The 25,099-nt window shown below is 34.0% G+C and overlaps 2 protein-coding genes across 2 annotated transcripts; both read left to right on the plus strand.

Annotated features, from left to right (window-relative positions):
- Nucleotides 1-553: 553 nt before the first annotated feature.
- LOC134681884 (uncharacterized) lies at nucleotides 554-18,906 on the plus strand. The gene is made up of 6 exons (XM_063541528.1): nucleotides 554-617; nucleotides 13,779-13,879; nucleotides 14,854-14,985; nucleotides 15,592-15,727; nucleotides 17,653-17,745; nucleotides 18,705-18,906. Exons 1-6 carry the CDS (start codon nucleotides 611-613, stop codon nucleotides 18,884-18,886), a joined length of 651 nt encoding a protein of 216 aa, XP_063397598.1. The 5' UTR covers nucleotides 554-610; the 3' UTR covers nucleotides 18,887-18,906.
- Nucleotides 18,907-20,957: 2,051 nt separating this feature from the next.
- LOC134681885 (uncharacterized) lies at nucleotides 20,958-25,099 on the plus strand. Its single transcript, XM_063541529.1, has 4 exons — nucleotides 20,958-21,049; nucleotides 22,190-22,288; nucleotides 23,877-23,935; nucleotides 24,658-25,099. Exons 2-4 carry the CDS (start codon nucleotides 22,202-22,204, stop codon nucleotides 25,082-25,084), a joined length of 573 nt encoding a protein of 190 aa, XP_063397599.1. The 5' UTR covers nucleotides 20,958-21,049; nucleotides 22,190-22,201; the 3' UTR covers nucleotides 25,085-25,099.

A 25,099-nucleotide genomic window follows, 5' to 3' on the forward strand; every position in this document is an offset into this window, starting at 1 on the left:
TGTGTCAAAGCGACAACAACCCGACCATAGAGCAGACAATAGCCGAAGGCCACCAATAGGTATTCGATGTAGCGCGAAACTCCTGCACCCATAGGTGTCCTTCAATAGAACAAGAGAATGTTTGCCGCCATCTGTCAATAATTATATAAAGAACAAAAATGAGATGTCCGTTCAAACAAACAAAAACAAAAAAAAGATTACAAAACAATGACAATAAATGTGCTAAATTAAATGACCAAAGTTGTAATTATCAAATATTGAAAGAAATGTTGTTTGAAAATTTAATCTATGTGTGAATTAAGATCATCACTGTTACTATTCTAATAACTAATGTATATTCAAAATGCTAGGGATCATAAAATATTCTTCCTAGTTGAACTCACTTTCCTGACCAATTTTCCAAAGGCAATATCTTGCTACAGTAAGTTTGGCCCTTTGTGATGTATTACTAAATAATGTTTGTGTCATGGTTCACTATTAATAGGGTAACAAATCTTGCGTGTAAATAATTCTCATGTACAGGTAATCGAAAACTGATGTACAGATGAAAACTTTTTTTTATGAAACTAATGTGCATTGACAATGTTGGGTTAAATGTTTTGATAACAACATGGCAGGTAAGAATTATGTCTGATTGTGTATGTATCTGTTTGTGTATATTTTATGATTCAATGATTTTAACATAACAATGTGGATATATTATAATTTACGATGATTTATAAATGTATATATTACAGTTAAAGAAACTAACAAATACTAATTAAATTAATTATATGCTACTAACGGTTAACGAGGCCGGGATAAGGTACCGGTATTTGATGTATCCACTAACAAATGTCAAAATACCAATAAAGTATAACTACTTCTAAAAAAAATAAAAAAATGACAATGTGGATGTTTATATTAACGTTTCATATAGAGCCATATATTACCTCTTAACTAATTAAATCTACGGTAAGACAATGTAATAACAGTTAAAAGATTTAGGACATCCGGAGTCAATGTATCGCTTTCTCGTGATTTCACTTAAAATCCACTTATACTACGTGTTCCAGCCAATCTGACACCTTGAAGTTGTAACTGCAGAAAAAATGTACAAAAGCATTTCATCTGAGCCAATCATCTAATCAGAGAAGAATTTATCTAGTGATGATCTTCCAGATCCAGCCTAATCCACCGTGAGGCCGTGAATATCGACGCCAATGCCAAGACCTTCTACCTCGTCCATGTTAGTTGATGTCGAGGATGCGGACGATGTTTGGCTGCACTGGACTAACGAAGAAGCCAAAAATGTGAGCAGAAGAAACCCAAGAAAAAGAAAACAAAGAAATCAGAAAGGGAAAATCGACTAGAGAATTAATAAAAGAAAACGAAGAAAGGGAAAATCGACTAGAGAATTAATAAAAGAAAACGAAGAAATGAAAAACGAAGAATTGAACTATTTGGTAAAAAAGAAAAAAAATATTACAGGAGTCTTCATCCTATGAATCATCCTCACCAGAGGAGTCAGATTGAATTATGTACATACAGTACTAATAAATATATAAGTTAGCAGTCAAACCTTACTGCATATTCCATCATGCATTTGCAATTTTATTTTAAGAAATTTAGATCTTCTCTATCAAAATTATCAAAACAGAACATCACATTTCAAATTTAGAAACCTACATTGATCAAGGAATTATTCCGAAAGGATTAGTTTAAAAAGCCTCCCCACTTACAACAGGAGAAAAGTCAAACAGGTTTTTCGATAGATGGAATCACATTCTATACAACAGTTCTTTTAGTCTAATGGATCTGTTACGTCAAGAGGCAATTCATCAAAAAAATTATTTATATAAACTACGTGATAATTTGCCCTGCCGATCTCGTGAACAATTGTCTGATCCTGAACTTGACGAAATTCAAGTACGTCTTGGTGATATCAAACGTATTGAATCACATAAGCTCCACGTCAAACAGATTATTAAATTAACCACCCTTTAATCAGACCCTATAAAAAATCCAAAGAAAATCGTAGATTTCAAAGAAAAATCGAAAAGTTCGAGTTCCGACCAATCCCAACAACACGGTTGTCAATTTATCCACAGCCTTTATCTGAGGATGAAACTAAAGTCTTGTCAAAGGGTTTGAATTTTTGCCCTACTCCCAGTAACATAGATAATATGAAACTGAAAAATGACCTTGATAACTTTGCCAGAACCCTCAGAATCAAAGAATATTTTTTGTAACAAGGATAAAGAGATGGAAAATGAGGAAGACTCCGACACTCCGGACTCGGAGGAAGAAATCAGAATTCCGCATTTTAAAAGGAAGAGTTCATGGATTCCAAAACCTAGTAAATCTGCTACACTGGAAGATGTTATCGACAAAATCAAATCGGATGTTGTTCATCTAGCTAGCAACAAGTACTCGTCATTTTAAAACACCTCTCCTGACGAGAAAAAGCCATACAAATTAATCGCTGAGAAACCGAGATGATATTGTGATAAAACCAGCAGACAAAGGCAGTTGCGTTGTGATAATGGACAAAGCTAACTTCATCGCGGAAGCAGTGCGTCAGTTCTCTGATGAGAGATTTTATAAATAGCTAGACTATGACCCTACTTCCGAGTTTAGTTCCAAAATTATCACTGCGTTAAAAACTATGTACGATGACGGTCACATAGATGAGAAAATAATTGGTTATTTAAAACCAGAGAATGCCAAGCCCGGTTGATTGTATCTTCTTCCAAAATACACAAGGTTAACAACCCTGGTAGACCCATTATATCCACAAACAGCCATTCGACTGAGAAAATCTCGGAATTCGTCGATTTTCATTTAAGATCTCATGTAGAAAATCTGTCTTCCCACATTCAAGACACTGCAGATTATCTTCGTAAAATGGAATCCATGAACCCTCTTTCTCCGGAATCTCTCCCTGTCACTTTAGAGGTCACCTCAGTGTATACCAACATACCTCACGATGACGGCATACAATATTGTAGGGAAATATGGGACTCGCGCAACATTTTAGAACCACCTACTGAATGTTTAGTCCAGCTGCTTACTCTGGTCCTGAAACGCAACAACTTCACCTTTAATGATGATCATTACCTTCAAATAAACGGGACAGCGATGGGGACGAAAATGGCACCGTCTTACGCTAATATTTTCATTGGCAAATTAGAAAAACAAATTATTTCAGCATGTTTATCCAAAACCTCTGTCTTGGTTCCGTTTCATTGATGATGTTGACATGAAATAGATTGAATTCCCAACAAAAACTGGTTGATTTCATCAAACATGCAAACAACGGCCATCAGTCAAATAAATTTACATATGAAATTTCCGACACTAAAATATACACATGGACAAAAGTGTTGCAACACCAAATTTAAATTAAAATTAAAAAAACATCTTTATTTTTTTTGTGATATAATTTGGTAAAATAGTTAAACATAATTTAAGTATCACCTGAGTTTAATCAATAAATATCGACTCGATAAGTTTTTTATCTGCACATGCAGCTACTTTTATCCTCATTGTTTTCAACACTTTAAATAACCAAGTTTTTAAAGTTATGTGATTGACACCTTGTAATGGGTCCTTGACAACTCTTAACTGCAGCAAGATGGCAGATTATCAGCATAAGAGAAGCAGGGATGCCGCTTTAACAACTGCACGTATTGTTGGTCATCACCATTCCACTATAAGTCGTTTTGAGAATAAAATCAGGCAATAAACGCTGTTAAAGAACTTCCGAGATAATGAAGACCCCCTATACCATTTGCCTGAGAAATTCCAGCATAATGAATCTTGGTCAGAAGGAAACCCATTGCATACAAGACAATCCTAAAAAGAGAGTGGTGGCCATACAGGAGCCTTTTAACAAGAACTGTTCGAGATCAACTCATCACTACTGGTTATCGTGCGATAAGACCATTTCAGAGACATTTTCTAACGAACAGACACACAGTTTTCCGTATCCAATGTAGTGCAGAGCTCGCCAAAGTTGGAAATTAGTATCGTGGAGGAAAATCCAATGTTCAAGCGGACTTCGGTTCATCTTCCTTGGCCCGATCGCAGCCCGGATCTGAACCATATCGAGGATATATGGGACACTATTGGGCGGAAAGTGCGCGAAAGGACACCCCAGTCCAAACGCATCATGAAATAAACAATGCCCTTCATCAGAAATGGTTGCTGGTACCTTACCAACAAATTAGTCGATTTATGGCAGGAATCAGTAGACGTTAAGATGCGGTTATCCGTTTGAATGGAGGCTGCGCACAAAGTACTAATTCTTTGGCGTATAACGATCAACCATGATGTGAACAGTCATCTGAAGATTAATTTTGAAATGTCTGACATTGTAAATGTCTGACATTGTAAAGTTCGACTACAGTAAAAGTTTTAAAATGCATTTTTTTGTACAAAAAACACTTCATTTTGTTATTAAAATTGTGGTTATATAAATCATTTTGTTTTCAAACATTTTTTCTTCGTTTCAATACCAATGTTATCATAAACTATGTTTCACTAATATTATACACATATTTTATTATATTTCATCCAAAAAAAGAGGCTGATTTTTCAAGTTTAAAAAAATCAAGGTGTTGCAATACTTTTTTCCATGTGTATATCTTTCTTAAACACAACCACATCTATAAAGGACGGTGTCATATCAATTGACCTCTACTGTAAACACACAGAAACACATCAGTACATTTGTACCTTTCTCCCCAAAGTTGCAACCCAAACACTGTACAAAAAAGTATCCCGTACAGTCAAGCTATCAAAGTAAAGCGGATTTGCTCCTCTGAGGAGGCTGTCACGAAACGGTAACAGGAACTTCGCGGATTTTTTACAAAACGAGGCTATAAGAAATTGGACAAGAGGTTTGCGCGCGCTAACAATAACAGCCGCAATGACCTGTTACAGTACAAACGGAAGAGGCGCGGCAAAATAGTCCCGTTTGTTCTTACATACAATCCAGCCTTTACTAACCTTTCACGTTTGATTCGTGCCAATTGGCAAATTATTGCCAAACACCCTTAACTATCAAAGACCTTCCCCAATCCTCCTGTCTTAGGTTTTCGGAGACCAGCAAGTCTGAAAGATATATTTGTAAGAGCTGATGTCTCCTCAAATAAAAGCTGTTCAATTGCAGGATGGTGCAAGTCATGTGATAACAGACGTTGTCTGACTTGTCAGCAAATATTAAATACTCAAACATTTACTTGTCACTCGACTTGGTATGTGTACACTATATTTTGCAATGTAACTTGCAAAACCCAGAATGTTGTATACCTCCTTCAGTGTCGATGTGGCATGCAGTATGTAGGCGAAACAGAGCAGCCATTCAACAAACGCATGAATGGTCATCGAAGTGACTACACTTGCAAGCCCGACTTACCCGTAAGTTCTCATTTGAGATCACCTGGGCACGCCCAAGCTGATCTCAAAAACCTTACAATCACAAAATTAATCATAAACCACAACGAGATATGGTCGAAAGACGACAGTCACTCGGGAAAGATTTTGGATAAGAAAGTAAAGGACAGTTACCCCAGAGGTCATACATGAAAAAAACATATAATTAGTAACTCATTGTCCTGTCATCACTTGTTTCCAGGAGCTATGGCTTTTTAAATACAAGTTTTAATTACAGGGCTCCATTCATATGGGATGGATGTATAAGTACGTAGCCACGTTGAACTATTTTACCTTATTAGATAAAACTTATTTTTCTAATCATTATTACTAAACAGCTACTAGAACACACCCGCGAAACCGCGGACATATACAGCTTGTGAACAGTTGTAGGATGATTTTTTTGTAAAAGATATTATTATTATATGTATGGAGAATTTCATAAAAGGTACCAAAAGCCCTCTCATTTTTTCTAAAGTCCGATATATGTTTCCTTTCTGTTAAATTTAATTAATTTCATGTTTCCGGCCTCAGACTACGATTATTCTTCTCCTTTACTACAATGCATTTTTTGGTAAAATTCAAATTAAATTATAAAAATTTACACCGCTTTAAACATGAAATAAATGTAACTGCTTATATATAGACCATTATAAATTATCTATCTAGGACAATCCATCAGTGCCTTTTCTTTTTAGAGCCTTATTAACATGCCAATGGTAAGATATGAATCTTGTTTAAATGACTAAGACCGACTAAGGCTAATTTGAGAGATGGTTGAAGAAGTCCTGATCCCGAAATCCCGGGGTTAAAAATCATGAAATGCCGAGATGCAGAATTTAAAGAAATTCATATCCCGAAATAGAAAAATATATTCCCGGATCCCGTAAGAATCAATTGCCAAATCCCTAGCTTAAAATCACCGATCCGACGTCAGGAAAAAGGTCCTGCCTCCCTCTAATCGATCTCTATCCTACGTTCATTTTTGCCAAATCACTACTTTCACTTTAAACATTATTTTAAATGCCCCATTTATGAACATGCCGAACATGCATGGACCAAGTATGGAATATGATAGTCCTATAACATATGACTTCGCATTCTTATTCAATTTTTAACGTTTTTATACTGATATTTTCATTTTTTATTTTTTTTGAATGCGAAGTCATATCGAGATACGTTAAATTCCTTTAGCACTTTCCGACATGATTTCAGGTCGGAACAAAATTGCTTCAATCTTCTTTCTAGGTCAAATATTTAACGGGCCAAATATCATTTTAAATAACTTGAGCACAAAAACTATTAAAAAAATTACTTACTTGTGCTAAAGAAATAGTTAATCCATCACTTTAAGAAAATTTTATTCTCGAGTCGGAGCTCAATAACACCAGTTTAAATATGGCGCCCAGATTTGATTAATTTTCAAAATATAAAATCCAAATAAAAAAAAACGAACTTATGGCATCGTTTAACGACGATCGGTTTCAATGTTGTTTAAACGTAGTTTATAGCTTTAAGATACATAATAGAATAAAGTTTGTTTCAAAAAGACAAAAAGGAAATTCTTATCAGCGTTTTATGAAACGATAATCTATCCTTGAAAGAAGGGAGTTAATTTGTCACACCACACGATCATGCATTGTGAAAAGTTTTTTTTTAAATCTCAATCGCAAAAACTCCCACATTTTCCCTAAGAGAACCATTGTGTTTTAATAAAATCAAAACCCCCTATCCCCCCCCCCCCTTTTTCCAGAATTTTGTTTCAGAACCTTGATAAAGGGAAATGTTGAAAAATAAAAATAAAAATGTTTTTCTTGCGTTTTATAATTATTATGTATACCTTAGAAATTTCAACTAATTTTTGTCAGTCTCTTGAATAGTACCCAAATATGATATAAAATTTGTTATATGGGCATTTCTGAACGTTGTTTTGCATTTAGTATATATATAAAAGGGTTTGAATGTCAATGAGACAACTCTCCAGCCAAGTCACAATTTATAAAAGTAAACCATTATAGATGGAAAAAAAAAAAAAAAAAGTGACTGTCTTCAACACGGAGTCTTGGCTGACACCGATCAGCAAGATATACATGGCTCAAACATAACTAGTGTAAAACCACTCAAACGGGAAAACCGACGCGGTCTAATCTATATAAAAACGAGAAAAACTTATGAACCACATCAACAAACTACAACTACTGAACATCAGACTCCTGACTTAGGACAGGTGCAAACAATTGCAACGAGTTTAAACATTTTAATTGTATCAAACATTCGCCTTTATCTGAAATAATGGTGTAACATTGTATTTATAATACCCCGTTTTAGATAGTCAAACCTGACCCTTTCAAATACAAGGAGAAAAAACATACCCCGATTTAGACAAATGAGCTAAAAATGCAACCCTGTACGTCGGAACATACCCGTCTCGGTGTCATATTTATCTAGCAAGTATCCACCAGGTACATGTACAAGTAAAATGGCAATTGGAGAAGTTTCACACAAAACAACCATTTCATGTATGGATTTACTTACCGTTTTTGTTGTATAAAAAAGGTGTCCAAGTCCCCATCGGAAAGGGAATTAGTATAAAAAGAATTCAGAGTATGTGTTTAATTATTTAATAAAGCAAATAATGATACGGGTTATTTTTGTGGAAAGGGGGGGGTACGCCCTTTTACTCCCTTGCGTGGACCCGCTCCTGAAAATTTCAATTATTTTCTGAAGCTAGATGTCCTCGTCTGCAAACATTAATTGAATAGCATGTCCTTGGTATTAATTCCAGTGTCTGGTAGAAAAGATTGGACACGATAAAAAAAATAACCTTTTATATTTTTGCCTTTATAGATACTATTTATTTACGCCATCTTTAGTTTCAGACGAATTGATCGAAAAATATCGTTGAGCTCACCTCTTTAGTGAACTCCCAAGTTCCAAATTGAAAGAGTTGGTATTGCTTTGTTTCATAAAATGAATGGCCAACGTAGATACAAGTATCTTGTCTTAGGGAGGGATGAATCCTACTTTGTAAAGGACCACTCTGATTCAAAAAAAAAATCTCTGATACTGACATTATCGACAAGATGCTTGATTTCTTAATTGATAACATATTTGTTACGTTCGGAGGACGTGTTTTTCAACAGATTAGAAATTGACAATGAGGGTCGGTTGAAAACAAAACTTTACGACAAAAGAGATGATTTCTGCTTTCAAATTGTGAACTTTCCATTTCTAAGTAGCAACATTCCAGACTGTTGCACAAATGATACCGGATATGTTCCTTATGTCGTAACTACAATCTCCTTCCCTTTAATGATGTGACCTACCGAATTTGACCATTTACAGGATTTGTTATCATATAAGCAACACAACGGATGCCACATGTGGAACAGGATATGCTTACCCTTCCGAGGCACCTGAGATCACCCTAGGTTTTGGTGGGGTTCGTGTTGCTTATTCTTTAGTTTTTTATGATGTGTCATGTGTACTGTTGTTTGTGTGTTTGTCTTTTTCATTTTTAGCCATGGCGTTGTCAGTTTATTTTAGATTAATGAGTTTGACTGTCCCTTTAGTATATTTCGTCTCTCCTTTCCAAGCCAAACCATTACCTCTGGCTTTTCCGTCTTACGACTTGCAATACGACCTACAAGTTTGCACAAGTTCATGTTTTTCTCTGGCTGTTTATGACGTCTTTACACTAAATCAATAGGATGTTGGATGTGTACGGATTGATTGTTTAGTCTTAGATGCATGATTATTTAATTAGTTGTTAGTGGCTTTGAACTAGCTGTCAGATAACTGCGAGTACTCTCAGATCTGTTCTATGTGTCGGGATGTATAAGTACCCGGCCACGTCCACTTGTATTTTTTGTCTATCTGATGAGTTAAGCCTTTTTCAACTGATTTTTATAGTTCGTTCTTATGTTGTCCTGTTATCCCAATGTCCCAGATTAGGAAGAGGGTTGAAATCCCTCTAACATGTTTAACCACGCCACATTATTTATGAATGTGCCTGTACCAAGTCAGGAGCCTGTAATTCAGTGGTTGTCGTTTGTTTATGTGTTACATATTTGTATTTCGTTATTTTTTTTTTACATAAATGAGGCAGTTAGTTTTCTCGTCTGAATTGTTTAACAGTGTCTTATCGGGGCCTTTTATAGCTGACTATGCGGTATGGGCTTTGCTCATTGTTAAAGGCCGTACGGTTACCTATAATTTTTGATGTTTGTGTTTTGTGGATAGTTGTTTCATTGGCATAATACCACATCTTCTTTTTTATATCTTCTACAAATTTGGTGCTCCTACTTATAGCCACCAAACATGTCTTATTGCTTACGCACTGCGTGTTGATGCATTTTGTGTAAAAAGAATGTCACAAGTAATTTCCCGCGGATGACCATGTTGATATCATAGATATAGGAAGATGTGGTGTGAGTGCCAATGAGACAACTCTCCATCCAAATAACAATTTAAAAATTAAACCATTATAGGTTAAAGTACGGCCTTCAACACGGAGCCTTGGCTCACACCGAACAACAAGCTATAAAGGGCCCCAAAATTACTAGTGTAAAACCATTCAAACGGGAAAACCAACGGTCTAATCTATATAAACAAAACGAGAAACGAGAAACACGTATATATTACATAAACAAACGACAACTACTGTACATCAGATTCCTGACTTAGGACAGGATAGACACGTATTCTCGCGAATAGATTGATTTGCTCAATTATAAAACATGGTAAAGTCTGAAATATTTCTTGCATATCATACACGAAGTAGCAGGTATTTAATTATACATGTTTGATGTCTACAATTATTCAAATAAAGATAACCAAAAATAGATGTTTGTTAAAGTCCGGTCAAACAATTAAAACTTAATGCCAAAAAAATGAAAAATTCAAATTAAATATAATTTGTTTTTGCTCTGTCTTGGAGTAAAGGCATATAACCCACATTATACATTCATAGAAATGTTCCATAAAAGTACACACCAAGACTCAAAAGATAGAATTTTAAAAGAATTTCAAACTGAAAGAAAGAAGGACCCGATGTGTGATTGCTATAGTTATTTTTGGTATGGGTCTAAACATACGGCACGTAGACTTGTTAGTACATGTACATATTTGATGCCCTAAATCTGTACTCTTTTAGTAACAAGAGGCAGGCCGTTGTGCGAGAGATGGCCGACAAGAGCTAAGTCTCATTTACGACATGTTCACTACATGTCTTTGAAAAATACCGCTAGAGATAATCGTACAGAACAAAGATAGCATGTGTGTCCGTACGCAAGTACTGTCACTTATTTCAGACAAGAAAATAGTTGCAAGTCTGTCGGAAAGTAATATATGCAGTGGATGCGACTTGGAACATTGTGATTGTTCTTCCTGTAGATCTTGTTCTGTGCGCATTAAACAGTGTCCATGCCAAAAGAGATAATTTTGCAATGTACAGACTTTCCTTAACCAAGAATGTGTTGATGACAAACTAAGTTAAAAGTTTCTTGTTGCATTTACAACTAATAGGTGAATGAAGATTTCTTTGCTCACCCATGGAGTTGTACATAGAGACTTGCCTGGTTAAAACTGAATTGTATAATAAATTTCAATACTGTCAATCCGACTAATGGGTGAATGCAGATTGCTTAGCTCGTCCAAGGAGTTGTTCGGTTCAAACTAGACTGTACATTAAATAATGATACTATCATCGGTGTTTCACTTCAATTTTTATTTAAAAACCAAGCATAAACCATAATTATAAAATTATTCAATTGAGCCAATGCAATGGTATCAAACTGTAAACTAAATATAAAATCATTCCTGACTTAGAAGAAAATGACTGAGATAGTTCAGCTGTACAGGGAGACCGTTAATTGAATGGCTTTGAGTATACCGATCATTTACAGGTTTTTTTTTATATTCTATCTAGTTTTTATTTTAGATACAAAGAAAATCTTCATGTAAATTTATCATATAACAAAATAACTTCTGTTATGTCTATACGTTATCTTGTAGTGAGGGTTTATCACCATGTGCTCCTGTTCAAAGGAGGTTTACACACAGAAGAATAAAATTTCGTTTCGTTTCACGAAGGAATCCGTTTTTGTATTAGCCGTTTTTGAAAGTTTGAACCTGATGTTGATGAATGTTGAAAAATGTTGAATTGTTATATTATGACACATTTTCGTCGTATTTAAAGCAATATAATGTGATATTTTGCTTCTTAGTATGATTGGACACACTTAAAAACAAGGTACACATGTTTATTTGAGAATTTTTTTTTGCTACGCGAATTTTGCCTATAGCGATATGACCTCGGGTGGCACATTGATAGTAAAAAGAAAATATCAGAACAGCAAATAGAAATAGTGAATAATGCCCCCGAGGTCATATGTTATAGGACTAGGAATATGACAGTTGTCTTTTATTTTGTCATTTGCTTAAGGAATTTCCGTGTAGAACTTTCCTCGGAGTTCGGTATTGTAATTTAACTTTTAGTTTTAATAACCGAAATTCAAAAAAAAAATTACGAATCAATGCGAATGTTTGTTTTTGTTGCTTCACGTGCAGTGACAAATATTTTTAGCATGTCGAGCGCACCCTTAGAAAGTGTTTTTAAATGCTCCATAATTAAATTTGTGTATAACAATATTTGTTATTTCATAAGCTTGTTTTATTTCGGGAAAACATTGCTAGCACTGCTTACAACAATCCTCTTTCCATTTAAAAGCGAATTGCCAAATATTAGAGTACACGGAGGAAAGACTGTGGATTTTCTATCAAATTCCCAAATTGTTACTAGCACTGAATCAACAAAAGGGTACATACTCTTTGATTTTCCTCCTTTTTGTTGAATAATCAATAAATCGAACACACATATCAGCCAAACGCAATCTTCACTGATTGATAATTTCTCAGTGAAATCTTATAAACACGACTAAATAACAATATACCATACAACATAAAAAATCCACAGCTTTACAAATTCTAAAGTAAAAAAGAAATCACGCGTTAAAATCATTTCAAATATAAATCATTGCAAAAATGCCAAACATGAAAGGGAATACAACTTTTCGCCAGAAAAATGTCGATTGATGTGAACACATGTCCGGAATTGAAATAAAATAAAATGCAGAAGTTTCACCAATCATATCGTTTAGCATTTATATTTATGTATGGAGTTCAAGAGTAACCCTTAAAACCAATTTAAATCACAAATCATGGTTAGAAATGTCAACTGTGATATAAGTCTATCGAAAAAAGAGTCGTATCGCTTATTACTAACTTTCTTCAAAAACTAAATCGGGTCGAATGAAGTTTAATATGACGGTTGTACGCATTTGATGCACGTACAAATATTGCTTGGTAAAAATCGAGGTTGTTTGTGGTTTTTTTCCCACAATCATGAGATGCTTTGTTTGAGGTAGAGCATTAACTTAAAATCCCCTCATAAAGTATGAAGTTCAAGAGTAATCCTATTAACCAATTTATTTCTCAATGTTGAGAAAAAGAGTTAAATAAATAATGATACAAGTCTATCGAAACACCAATTATATCGCTTATTTCTACTTTTCTTAATAAACTAAATCGGGTCAGTTACAGTATAATACGACGGTTGTCAGCATTTAATGCACGTGCAAATAATGCATGCTAAATCATTCATGTTTGTGTGCTTTTTCCACAATTCTCAGATGTTCTGTAATTAAGATACAGCATTAATTAAAAATCCCCTTTACATGTTTGAAACCCTGATAACCAATTTAGTTCACAAATCATGTTTAGAAAAGGGTTAATAATGATATTAGTCTATCAAAACAGCGGCGGGGTCTTCGATGGCAGTTAGGTATGGTCATTTAAGGACGTTTTTATCGGCAATGGCACTTCATTTGAAGAGGGGGCAGGAGGGGTTATGAAATGCCAATAATAAAACCTTATATTCTGTACTTTTATTTGTCTGTTTGTCTTCTTTTATTTTTAGCCATGGCGTTGTCAGTTTATTTTCAATGTATGAGTTTGCCTGTCCCTCTGGTATCTTTCATCCCTTTTTCATTACAACATCATATCACCTTATCGCTAATCCCGGCTGACGCGGCCGCTTGAACTTTTGACGCATACAACAATCACTTTTCCATTGTGGCGTCCAATATTTTGTTTTATGACGTCAAAATTTTACGGGAACCTGTGTGATATCCAGTTATGGCGGACAAATAGCGATAAGGTTTAGTTTAAACAGGTATATTACTTGGCTTGTAAGCGTTTGCTCAAATGAATACACTTCGTATTGGAAATGCCGTTACCTTTGTCAGTGCTACATGTAAATATAACAGAAAAAGTTTTATAAATTTTCTCTTTTGTTTTAGATCATTTTAATGAGAGATTGAAGGAAATTTTGGTAGGAAAAGTGACATCAGACACAGCAGTCAAAATCTATGATGAATGGGGACAGAACGGATATGATCAGGTAGTGTATGTATATAAATATATGTATAGATAAAAATAACATCAAACTCGAGTCAGTATTGTATTCTGTCTACGATAGTAGGGAGAAGGAGGTTGTACGTCCGTTCTTTTGTTCAAAGTAGTTAAACTTGAGGCATCAGCTTGCAACTTTTCTCACACGTTCATTTAAATAGGAACTGTTTATCTATATGCCAAATTGGACAAGGAAATTCTTAGAATTCGTTATTCTGAGGTCAATATTAAGTGATCCCTTAAATGATTACCGGAATTGCTACAGCAACCAAGGTCATTACATTAATAACTAGTAACTCCAAACCTCAATGCTTCAGCATTGTTTTATAATGTCCCTTCTTTACAAGTTACGATGTCAATTAAACAACTATCAAACAAAGTTCAATTGACGTGGGGATACAAGTTTTACTCTTAGTCTTCCGTTCGGCAGTAAAACTATGTGCGGGATGTAAAAGTACGCAGCCACATTCGGTCAGAATGTTGACGCTAACCATAAACCTCATTTAGAGGAAGCATGAGGCTCTATGCACGTTACGAAGGCATGCAACAACTCTTTCCGGGGACGTAGTTGACCCGTTACAAGGCTACATTTCAGTCCGTAGTCAATTTACATTACTATAGGTCATCGTTAGGTCTTCACAAATTAGGGGAAAATCATAATCTCTTTATAATATGTTAAGCTCTTTGAAACTTCATTTGGACGAATTCAAAAAGTTTCTGCGTCAGTCCGGTGCATTTGGTGCTAACAGAATAATGTGTTACTAAATTCTATAGGAAAGTTTCATTATTAAGTAAAATGTGTGTTCTGAATCAGCTGTAACAACAATGCATACAGTTATATATATGGCAATAGATTATCTGACACTGTGTATATTTTAATTATAATAAACGTTAGAGTATTTATATTTGGAAAAAAAAATACTTTTGTAACAAAGTACTTGAATATGTTTTTCCGATGAACAGTCGGTTTCAGCACAAGCGTACATTGGACCAGAAGTTACAGCAAAGACTATAGCCTCTTTATATGACAAATCTGAGAGGGACACGATTCAATTGTTGGATATAGGTGCTGGAACAGGGTTGGTTGGAGAACAGGTAATTTTGTGATAAGATAAAGATAAACAAAAACAAAATACTTATTAAACTACAATGTATTGCAACGAAAAGTTATCATCTTCTTCCTTTGGACTCGGTGGCCATGTGGTCTCAATAGTTCTACTAGTGTAAGCACTAGCCAGTCAACACTGAGTTAGTGAAAACCGACCGTGCGGGTGCACTCGACTTCAATCTTAAATGACTAGGATTTTCAGTTTTCTTATAGAAGGTCGGTAGTTTTCTTCGGGCACTCCAGTTTTATCCACCAATAAAAACTGACCGCCACGAAATAATCCAAAATGGCTCTTAAAACACCAACAATCAATGATATTCTTTGGACTCAGATAGTTGACTATCATACTACATCTCCGTTTTTTTCTATTATATTATAATAAAAACGAATTAAAAGTAAGTGATTATTACAACTGACTCTTATAAAAGAATACTTTAAACAAAGACAGTAGTCGGTTAAACACTATTTTTGTGCAGAATTAAATAAAATTTATTCCAACAAAACTTTTGATTTTAAAAGTTCTTGATCATTAATTAAGTACCTTATAACACAACATAATTTTCAATAAATATTGAAATTTGTTTCATCTTTAGCTCCGTAAATTTGGATTCAGCAAAATTGATGCACTTGAACCAGCAGATGGAATGTTAGCATGCGCAAGGAATAAGAACCTTTACAGAAACTACCACAATCACTATCTTAAGAAAGATACATTGATCGATGCAAATGGTATGATGTATAATGGTTTGGATGGGGCCGTTCATTTTTTGTATTCTTCATAGTTATTGGTTATTTTCTTTGTTCTTTATATTCTTGCATCCCATTATTGTCAATTTTTTTGGTCTATTTTTCTCTGTTTTGGTGCCTATTTTCTGAAGTATTGGTTCATTATTATGGTTTTTTTTAACCCCATCGCCACCCTCATGGATCATAACAGTAGAGTGTCGTTATTGCCAGACATACGTCATCGTAACCAAACGCGATCATAGACGTATAGTGTTTTCTCCTTTAAGAGGGTCTGGGTGAGGTTAACGGAGTAGGACATAATAAGGCAATACTACAAAAAGAAAAAGAGTATAATGGTGGTGGTGGGACTTAACATAAACTTTTCAAAATGATATTGTGTAAAAAACTTTATAGAATAGAGAATTTGTACCTAATAACTAGAGGCTCTTCAGAGCTTGTGTTGAACGTTTTTACCCCTGTCAAATTTGCTCTAAATGCTTTGGTTTCAGAGATACACGCCACAATCTACATTTAACCCCTATGTTCAATTTAGCCATGGCGGCCATCTTGCTTGGTTGGCCAAGTCACCTGACACATTTTCAAAATTCAAATACCCCAGTGATGATTTCGGCCAAGTTTGGTTAACTTTGGCCCAGTAGTATCAGAGGAGAAGATTTTGTAAAAGATTACAAAATTGTATAAAAAGTGTTAAAATTGACTATAAAGGGCAATACATCCGTACGGGGTCGACTGTCAATTTTGGTCATGTTGAATTATTTGTAGATCTTACTTTGCTGAACATTATTTTTGTTTACAGTTTATCTCTATATATTATAATATTTAAGATAACCAAAAACGGCAAAATTTCTTTAAAATAACCAATACAGGGGCAGCAACCCAACAACGGATTTTTGGATTTGTCTGAAAATTTGTGGGCTGATAGATCTTATTTTAATTAACAGTTTAACTACTACCATATTTGCTCTAAATGCTTTAGTTTCAGAGATAGATATAAGCCAAAAACTGCATTTTACCCTATGTTCTATTTTTAGCCATGTCGGCCATCTTGGTTGACAGGCGGGGTCATCGAACACAGTTTTTAAACTACATATCCCAATGATGATTGTGGCCAAGTTTAGTTAAAATTTACTTCAAAGGGCAATAACTCCTTACGGGGTCGACTAACAATTTTGTAATGTTGACTTATTTGGAGATCTTACTTTGCTGAACATTATTGCTGTGTACCATGTTTACAGTTTATCTCTATCTATAATAGAATTCAAGATAATAACCAATAATGTCAAATTTTACTTAAAATTACCAATTCTTGGGCAGCAACCCAATGACGGGTTGTCCGATTAATCTGAAAATTTCAAGGCAGATATATCTTGACCTGATTTACAATTTTACCCCATGTCTGATTTGCTCTAAATGGTTTTGTTTCAGAGATATAAGCCAAAATCTACATTTTACCCCTATGTTATATGTTTTGCCATGACAGCCATCTTGGTTAATTGGCCGGGTCACTGGACACATTTTTAAAGATAGATACCTCAATGATGATTGTGGCCAAGTTTGGTTTGATGAGAAAAGCTCACTTGACCTTTCAGGTCAGGTGAGCTAAAAAGGCAATATAGAAACAAATGACCCACCCTCCACCATCAAGACCCTATATTTATTTTTTTAAGCGACAAGCTGTATGGCATCAATTTTAGACTTTAAACGTTTCAATATAATATCATTATTGCCAAAGCTATAGGAACTTAAGTATTAACTTTTAGTTTACTTCAATACTTTTGATTTCGCGATAAAAAAAAAGGGGATTTTGTGACATTAATGTTAACGTTGTCCAGTTTATGTGCATTACTGTTTAATCTTTTACAAATCACCAGCAATAATGATACTCATACAATTTTTAATATTTGCAGGTTTATATGATTGTGTTTGCACATGTGGATGTATGGCTCCCGGCCACATTCCGGTTGACTCGCTTCATGATTTTCTGCGTTTCACGAAAAAAGGTAAACAGTTATATTATAGAATATTGTATGCAATATTGATAGTTTGTTTCATAATAACATCTAGTTTGAAATATTTTAGGCTTGTTAATGACGAGTGTGCAATGTTCATGTTCGTTTGCGTACAAAGCACACATTCGCGAACAATCATATAATTGCAAACCGCAATAGTCTTTAGCGCTATATTTACCGAATAAGACTATTTACCGGGTTTTTAATAATTTGACAAACATGACGGATGACACATGTGGAAAGGATCTATAACCCGTTCTGGAAAACATGAGATCAACTCCCGTTTTTGTTTCGGTTCGTTTTACTTAGTTTTATTTTTTTTCTATGTTGTGTTTCGTTGGCTGTTAAACAAAAACCTGGTAATTGTTTTTCAGATATTGCGTTGTCAGTTTATTTTTTATCTATGAGTTTGATATCTTTCGACTCTCTTGTTAATGTCGTTATTGACTTTGTAACAAGGGATCTATTTGTATCAGTTGATACCGTCAATATGAATCATATTTTCATTAACAACGAAGAACTCGGAAATAGCACATTGATCTGTTCGAAAGTAATGATATTTAGACCATCAATAAATCAGGACAGCTTAACATTCATAAACATCTTAAACCAATCACGGTATTTTTAGAGGTTAATACTGTCCATTTTTAGTTTTTATGTAAGGCTGTATAGACTGTTGCGTGTCTTTTCGTCGTTTTTCGTGGTTTTTTTAATGATTCTAAGTCTCACGTCAACCGATGAGGTTTGTTTCTCCCTTTGGTAACTTGTGCCTCTTAATTATTATATATTAATTTAGATCATCAATAAATATAGCAAAATTTCCATTTCAATTCATCCTTTTGTTCCTGCAGATCAAAATTTTCTTAACTTGCGAAAAAAAGAAAAAAAGATGTTAATTTGGTGTAGTTTTATACTTTAAAAGTTTGTTTTAAATATTTTTTGTTTTGCAGGTGGAAATATTGTTTTGACAATGAAACAACTCTATCATGATGTGCCAGGATATTCCGAATCAATGCAGTCTTTGATAAAAGATTTCGAAAACAGTGGGAAATGGGAAAAGAAATTGGAGTCACAATTCCCAAATTATTTTGAAGATGCAATAGGTGTCACATACGTCTTCAAACTTCTATAAATAATAAATATACTGTCTTTTTCATATAAACTCCACATTCATTCATTATTCGGCATACATACTTTCTTCTCAATAATAAACCTTGATGGGTCACCAATTACAGGTACTGTATATGTAGTTGTTGGCGGACAGAGATCAGAGATATACAAGAAATAAATTGACTACAAGGCTAATCGCAAGTTTCGCCAAAGACACACATAATATATAGATATAGGAAGATGTAGGTATGAGTGCCAATGAGACAACTCTCTATCCAATTTATAGTCTTAGATGCATGCTTTTTTTATTAATTGTTAGTGGCTTTGAACTAGCTGTCCGATAACTGGGAGTACTCTCAGATCTGTTCATTGTGTCTTTTTGTGCCGGGATGTATAAGTACTCGGCCACGTCCACTTGTATTTTTGTCCATCTGATGAGTTTAGCCTTTTTAACTGATTTTTATAGTTCGTTCTTGTGTTGTACTGTTATACCACTGTCCCAGGTTAGGGGGAGGGTTGGGATCCCGCTAACATGTTTAATCCCGTCACATTATTTATGTATGTGCATGTCAGGAGCCTGTAATTTAGTGGTTGCCGTTTGTTTATGTGTTACATATTTGTTTTTCGTTCATTTTTTTTACATAAATAAGGCCGTTAGTTTTCTCGTTTGAATTGTTTTACATTTTCTTATCGGGGCCTTTTATAGCTGACTATGCGGTATGGGCTTTGCTCATTGTTGAAGGCCGTACGTTGACCTAAAGTTGTTAATGTCTGTGTCATTTAGGTCTTTTGTGGATAGTTGTCTCATTGGCAATCATACCACATCTTCATTTTTCATATGTTTGTATTTCCCTTGTTGCGGTTATTAATAGAAGATATTGGGAACCTTAACAGTCAATAATTAGACTCGTTTCAATCTTGTTGTTAGCTATGAATAATAAAAGATGAAAAACAATATCACAATCAAACAGCAAAGTTAAACCAATGAAACAAATAACCAAACCATGTCAACATAAAGTCTTCATGAATTGACAGCTGCAAACCAATAACAAACCAATAACCAAACAAGGTCAACATTAAGTCTTCATGAATAAACATCTGCAAACCAATGACAACCCAATAACCAAACAAGGTCAACATAATAGTCTTCAATAATAGACAGCAAACCAAACACAAATAACTAAAAACAGGTAAACAAAAAGTCTTAAACAATAGAAAAACCAAGGACACATATAAACAAAATCTAATTTTAATTCATTACTCATTGCTTTAGACTTTAGTATTACAGCAACATCAACGGTGTGTGCATATTTGGTTAATGCCTTCTTAGGAATGCCCTTTCATTCCATATATGTCATGTATTTTCTTCATAAAATCAAGCATTGTTATAGTTCAATATTTGAATAATAGCATGAACATTTACTATCACGCCAATATTCCCAAGACTTGATATGAATTTATGAAATATTTTAAGCTAAACGGCTATAATTTGTTAAAAATAAGAATATGTGGTATGATGTCTAAAGGGAAAACTATCCACAAGTGACCAACTGACAATGTAAGCAATAATAGGTCACTGGTAAGATATCTATTACAAAGCAAACTTATCGCGTATAGTGAGATATAGAAAGTTAACGTAACTGACATGAAAAATGTAAAATATATAAATCAAGACAACCAACGATCCGATCATGAACGAAAACAATTATTTTAAGACTGAATTAGACGAAAGTTGTAGTAAACTTTCCAACAAGTTGTATACAGTTTTAAGAATCTTGGTGGATTTTACGGTAATCCCCTTTCAAAAGGAAAATAATACCAAGTGTCTCTCAAAGTCTACCATTACATGTACATGTACATCTACTAGTGATTTCTGATAATTATTTGACTCTGTCCATTCCGCCAACTCTATCTATAACAGACACAAGTCATGTCTTATTTACTCTACATGACACTGAATTTCCGGAGACGCTTAAAATATTTAAGGTGAAATGAAATGAAGTGAAATTTCAGAACATCTTGTGTGAAGAGGTTTTGTCGTTCTTAAACGGAAATCTTCACTTTATGATGAAGGCGTTGAATCACAAGTATTAAAGTAAATACATACCATGGGGCATTTGACAAAGCATCGTGTATGATTAGTGATCTTCCAAATATCTACATCATTAAGCGTTAAATTGTGCTGGTAAGTGTGATATTGAAATTACAATTACGATATGTAAGTAAAAAATTTAGGAAAGTTTTGTTTCAATTATAAAGAATACATTTAATGCAAATGAATAATGTTCTTGTAATGTATTTCATCATCGAGATAATTTGACTTTGTAACAGTTTACTGTAATTGGAACGTCTGTAAAACAAGTGTCGTGTGTACACAATTATTAGCCCGGTATCACATGTATCATTAATATTTATATCATTAATAGTATTTTATTATATTTCATATTTCTTGCATTTAATTTATTTTGGTAAAAGTGTTGGATATTATAATTATGTTGGTACATATCAGGCGCAAAAGTGGGAAAGGGGGTTTCAAACACATGCAAGTCATACAAAAAGGGGATTCCAGCCATATTTCCGCTTACAAAAGCAAAGGATATACGTTACTATGTGTAAGACGCATATCAAGAAGCTACTGTTGGCTAGATCATTCAATAATTGCTTTATATTTAAAGTATGAAATATTTTGGAAGCTAAGAAAAGTATGTACGAGCGACGATACAAGCAGAATGCTTGCACAATCAGTCATCCTCATACATGTAACTCAAAAAGATGACTTTGAGCACAGTTTTATACATAAATTGACTTCAGTCTGGTCCCTTGTTATTGATCTGGTTAGGTACGATATGACTCAGATATCCGTATGTTGCAGAGAACTAGACTAGATTTGATTTTGTCAACTACTATAACCAATATACAATACTTCGAATTCTTTGAAATGCTTAAAGATTTTCCCGTTAAGTCAATACATTGTTTGTAACGTCCAGTTTAAAATATTTCAGGTACTTCAGGACAAAAAAAGTAATTTTGAAATCCAAAATATAGGTTCTTTCAGGGTGTCGAACGGGTTGAGGGCGGTACAAATAGACAGTCGCAAAAACAAATATAATATAGGATAGGGTCAGATCTTTTTACATGCAGTAGAAAACCGGCCAACCCTCCTTAGACTTGTTTTTGATTGTTTGTGGTGGGCTTTTGTTAGGAAGAAATGAACAGTTACACAAAAAACCCTATTATGATGATATTTCTGGCGAGTTCCTAATCGTAAAATACAGCTTATACAAGAATATATAGTTATAAAAATATTTAAATTATATTTATTCAGGGAACCACAATCATGAAGATATCAATAGTATCAAGTATCATCTGTCTAGTTATAGCTCTGGATCTTACATTTGCAGTACCAACTGCCCACAGACAAAAAGTAAGATATGTGTATAAACATGTCTTTTTTATGCATACATTTGTACACGCAGTTGTTTTATCTTTAGAAAATCAAATTATGTTAACCACATTACCAGATGATTTTCGGAAATAAATGGGAAAGTTTATAATATCAGGAAGAAGACATCCATCATTCTGTTCCCCATTTATTTCCACATTTAGGCGATTTTATTGACGTGGTGTGTATGAGTGTTTAACATATATCTATTGGTGGCAAATCACATTTTTCACTAGACTGTTATTGACGTTTTTACAATGAATCCATTTGATATTGGAAGTGCATTGACTGATATTTTAGTCTAGGATTTATGATTCGTTTGAGCAAGCTTTCAATGCGGTATGGGCTTTGTTCATTGATGAAGGCCGTACGGTGACCTATAGTTGTTACTGACTGTGTCATTTTGGTCTCTTGTGAGCAGTTGTCTCATTATCAATCTTACCACATCATCTTTTTTATCACGTTTATATTCAGTAACTGGGACCTTTTAACCTGTATTTTGTTAAGTTTGTTCATATATAGTGTGGTGTTATTTCACTTTTCCAGGTACGGAAACTTTCGGAACTCTTCTATTGGTCAATACATTCAGTAACTATAACATATATGTGCCTAAATAAATAAAACTACGCAAATTCTGCAAGGTTACAAAATGAAAACTTTATCGATGCGGAAGACGATACTATAAAAGAAAAGATAAGAGATATGCATTTGTGACACAAAACTAAAACATGCTTATTAATAACTCAAAACGCAGCTTTTAAGGTAGCACAATACAAAGGTTTTATAACTCCAAGTCCCAAGTTTTAAAATGCTGTAACTTTCTTATTAATGCTTGAAAATTTGCAAAAGTGGTAGTTTTGGATAGCTAACAGATAACTCTTTCAAATTAATGCAATGTTAGTATTATGCAACAATTATGTAACCAATTATAATGCTAACTGTGTCTTACAAAAAATCAGCAAATTTCCATTTTCAAATGAAATTAGCTTCTGCATAGGTATCCATAGAGGGCTGATTTTACAACATATTGTTCCTATGGCCGTTATCTACAAAAGGGTGTCTCAGATTTCAGATAGAATGTATAGAACAAATTTTACACCTAATTAAACATTATCTTCTTTTATGTGGTTCGGATGTTTCAAACTAATTAGAGATTTACGAGAGAATGGAATCCTGTAGAGACAATCTGAGACACCCTTTTGAAGCCCATGATGTGTTGATTAAGAGTTCGTTAAAATTTTGAGTATTGTTAAAGAGATGATAGAGCTAAATTCATTTAAGTGAACTTACCCATATTTTGCAACTTATAACATAATAATTGATTACATAAATTAAATGATTACATCATAAAAATATTGCATCCATTTAAAAGATTAATCTTTTATCTATCTATATATACAATGTACCTCTTTTATTATTTTCTATGCATTCATAAGAAAATTACAGCATTTCAAAGGTTAGTGATTGGAAGTAAAAAAAAATCTTTGTATTGTGCTACCTTAATGCTGTGTTTGATCTCAAAATCACAGTGAGGAAATATATCCTTATGTTTTTATTTATGTTATTTTAGAGATGGGATTGGTTTTCGAGGGCAAGAGAATTGTATAACAATGCCAGAGATCACATTAGGTAAGACATATACAATTATTTTCCTAAACATACAATCGTCTACTAGGTTAAATGCGAAAATATCGTACTTTTTATAATGGCCATTCACCCTTGCGATCCTCACTTGAATAAACGTTGACCTCTTTAAGGGTAAACAAAACCATAAAAAAAACAATGAATATAAATAAAAATGTATGTTTCATCCATAAAATAGAGAAAAGATATACAATTTTAAAAAGTATAATAAAAAGATTACTTTTGGATTTTATAGAGCGATACTTTGTAACTCGATGTCTACTTTTTATCGTAATTTATCTAAAGTTTAGTATTTGTTGGTATTTCAAGTAACTGAAAGTATGTGTTAGTATATTATCGTAGGAACTTTTCCCTCCGACAAATAGACAGTACAGGCCTGTTTGTCTGGTTAAAGGATGTCTGTATTTAATATTTGAAACGTCACCTTGTGAGTATACGTAAATTAGACAGCAGCACAACGATACAAAAAATTAAAGACATAAAAGGGAAATAACTCTAATATAGATTTGTAGTAAGCTCCATGTTGAAGACCGTACTTTGACCTATAATGGTTTACTATTAAAAATTGTGACTTGGATGGAGAGTTGTCTCATTGGAACTCATACCACATCTTTTTGTATTTATTTGACCATGTTGACATTTACTATATATAAGGTCTTGCATGCACAAACCTTGTACTAGATATTGTATTTAATATTGTGTTTTAGTGATGCCGTTGATACCGCTGGAGATGTGGCTGATACCATAGGGGTTCATGCACGGGAACACCTAAATCTCGCTGCAGACCATTTAGAAGACCTAGGCGTCCCACGTGAACGAATTGATGAGACAGGCGAAAGAATAAATAATATAACAAGTCAGGTGGTTCAGAGAGGACAGGACATAATTGAGAATGGTCAAAATGGACTTTCCAGAGTAGCAGAACACGCATTGAAAAAAGCAATGGAAACTATCGAAAACAATAGAGATTTTCTAGAAAACAGTCATAAGCATTTTTCGAGAGTAGCCGATTCTATGGCAGACATGTTCGGCAATTTCCGGGATTTAGTCAACAACCGACGGAATCAACAAGAACCATCAAGAAATTCTAGATTGACACAAATCACTGACGATGACTTAAAAGTGATTCATTGAACATTTGAAATTTTA

This window comes from Mytilus trossulus, chromosome 8 (assembly GCF_036588685.1).
Source record: "Mytilus trossulus isolate FHL-02 chromosome 8, PNRI_Mtr1.1.1.hap1, whole genome shotgun sequence".
In the NCBI taxonomy this organism is placed as follows: Eukaryota; Metazoa; Mollusca; class Bivalvia; order Mytilida; family Mytilidae; genus Mytilus; species Mytilus trossulus.

Coding starts and splice junctions, on each gene's coding strand:
- LOC134681884 (XM_063541528.1), top strand. Junction 15,728..17,652: donor TACATTGATCGATGCAAATG/GTATGATGTATA, acceptor TAATATTTGCAG/GTTTATATGATTGTGTTTGC. Junction 17,746..18,704: donor TCTGCGTTTCACGAAAAAAG/GTAAACAGTTAT, acceptor TTTGTTTTGCAG/GTGGAAATATTGTTTTGACA.
- LOC134681885 (XM_063541529.1), top strand. CDS start 22,202: ATGAAGATATCAATAGTATCAAGTATCATCTGTCTAGTTATAGCTCTG. Junction 22,289..23,876: donor CAACTGCCCACAGACAAAAA/GTAAGATATGTG, acceptor ATGTTATTTTAG/AGATGGGATTGGTTTTCGAG. Junction 23,936..24,657: donor AATGCCAGAGATCACATTAG/GTAAGACATATA, acceptor ATTGTGTTTTAG/TGATGCCGTTGATACCGCTG.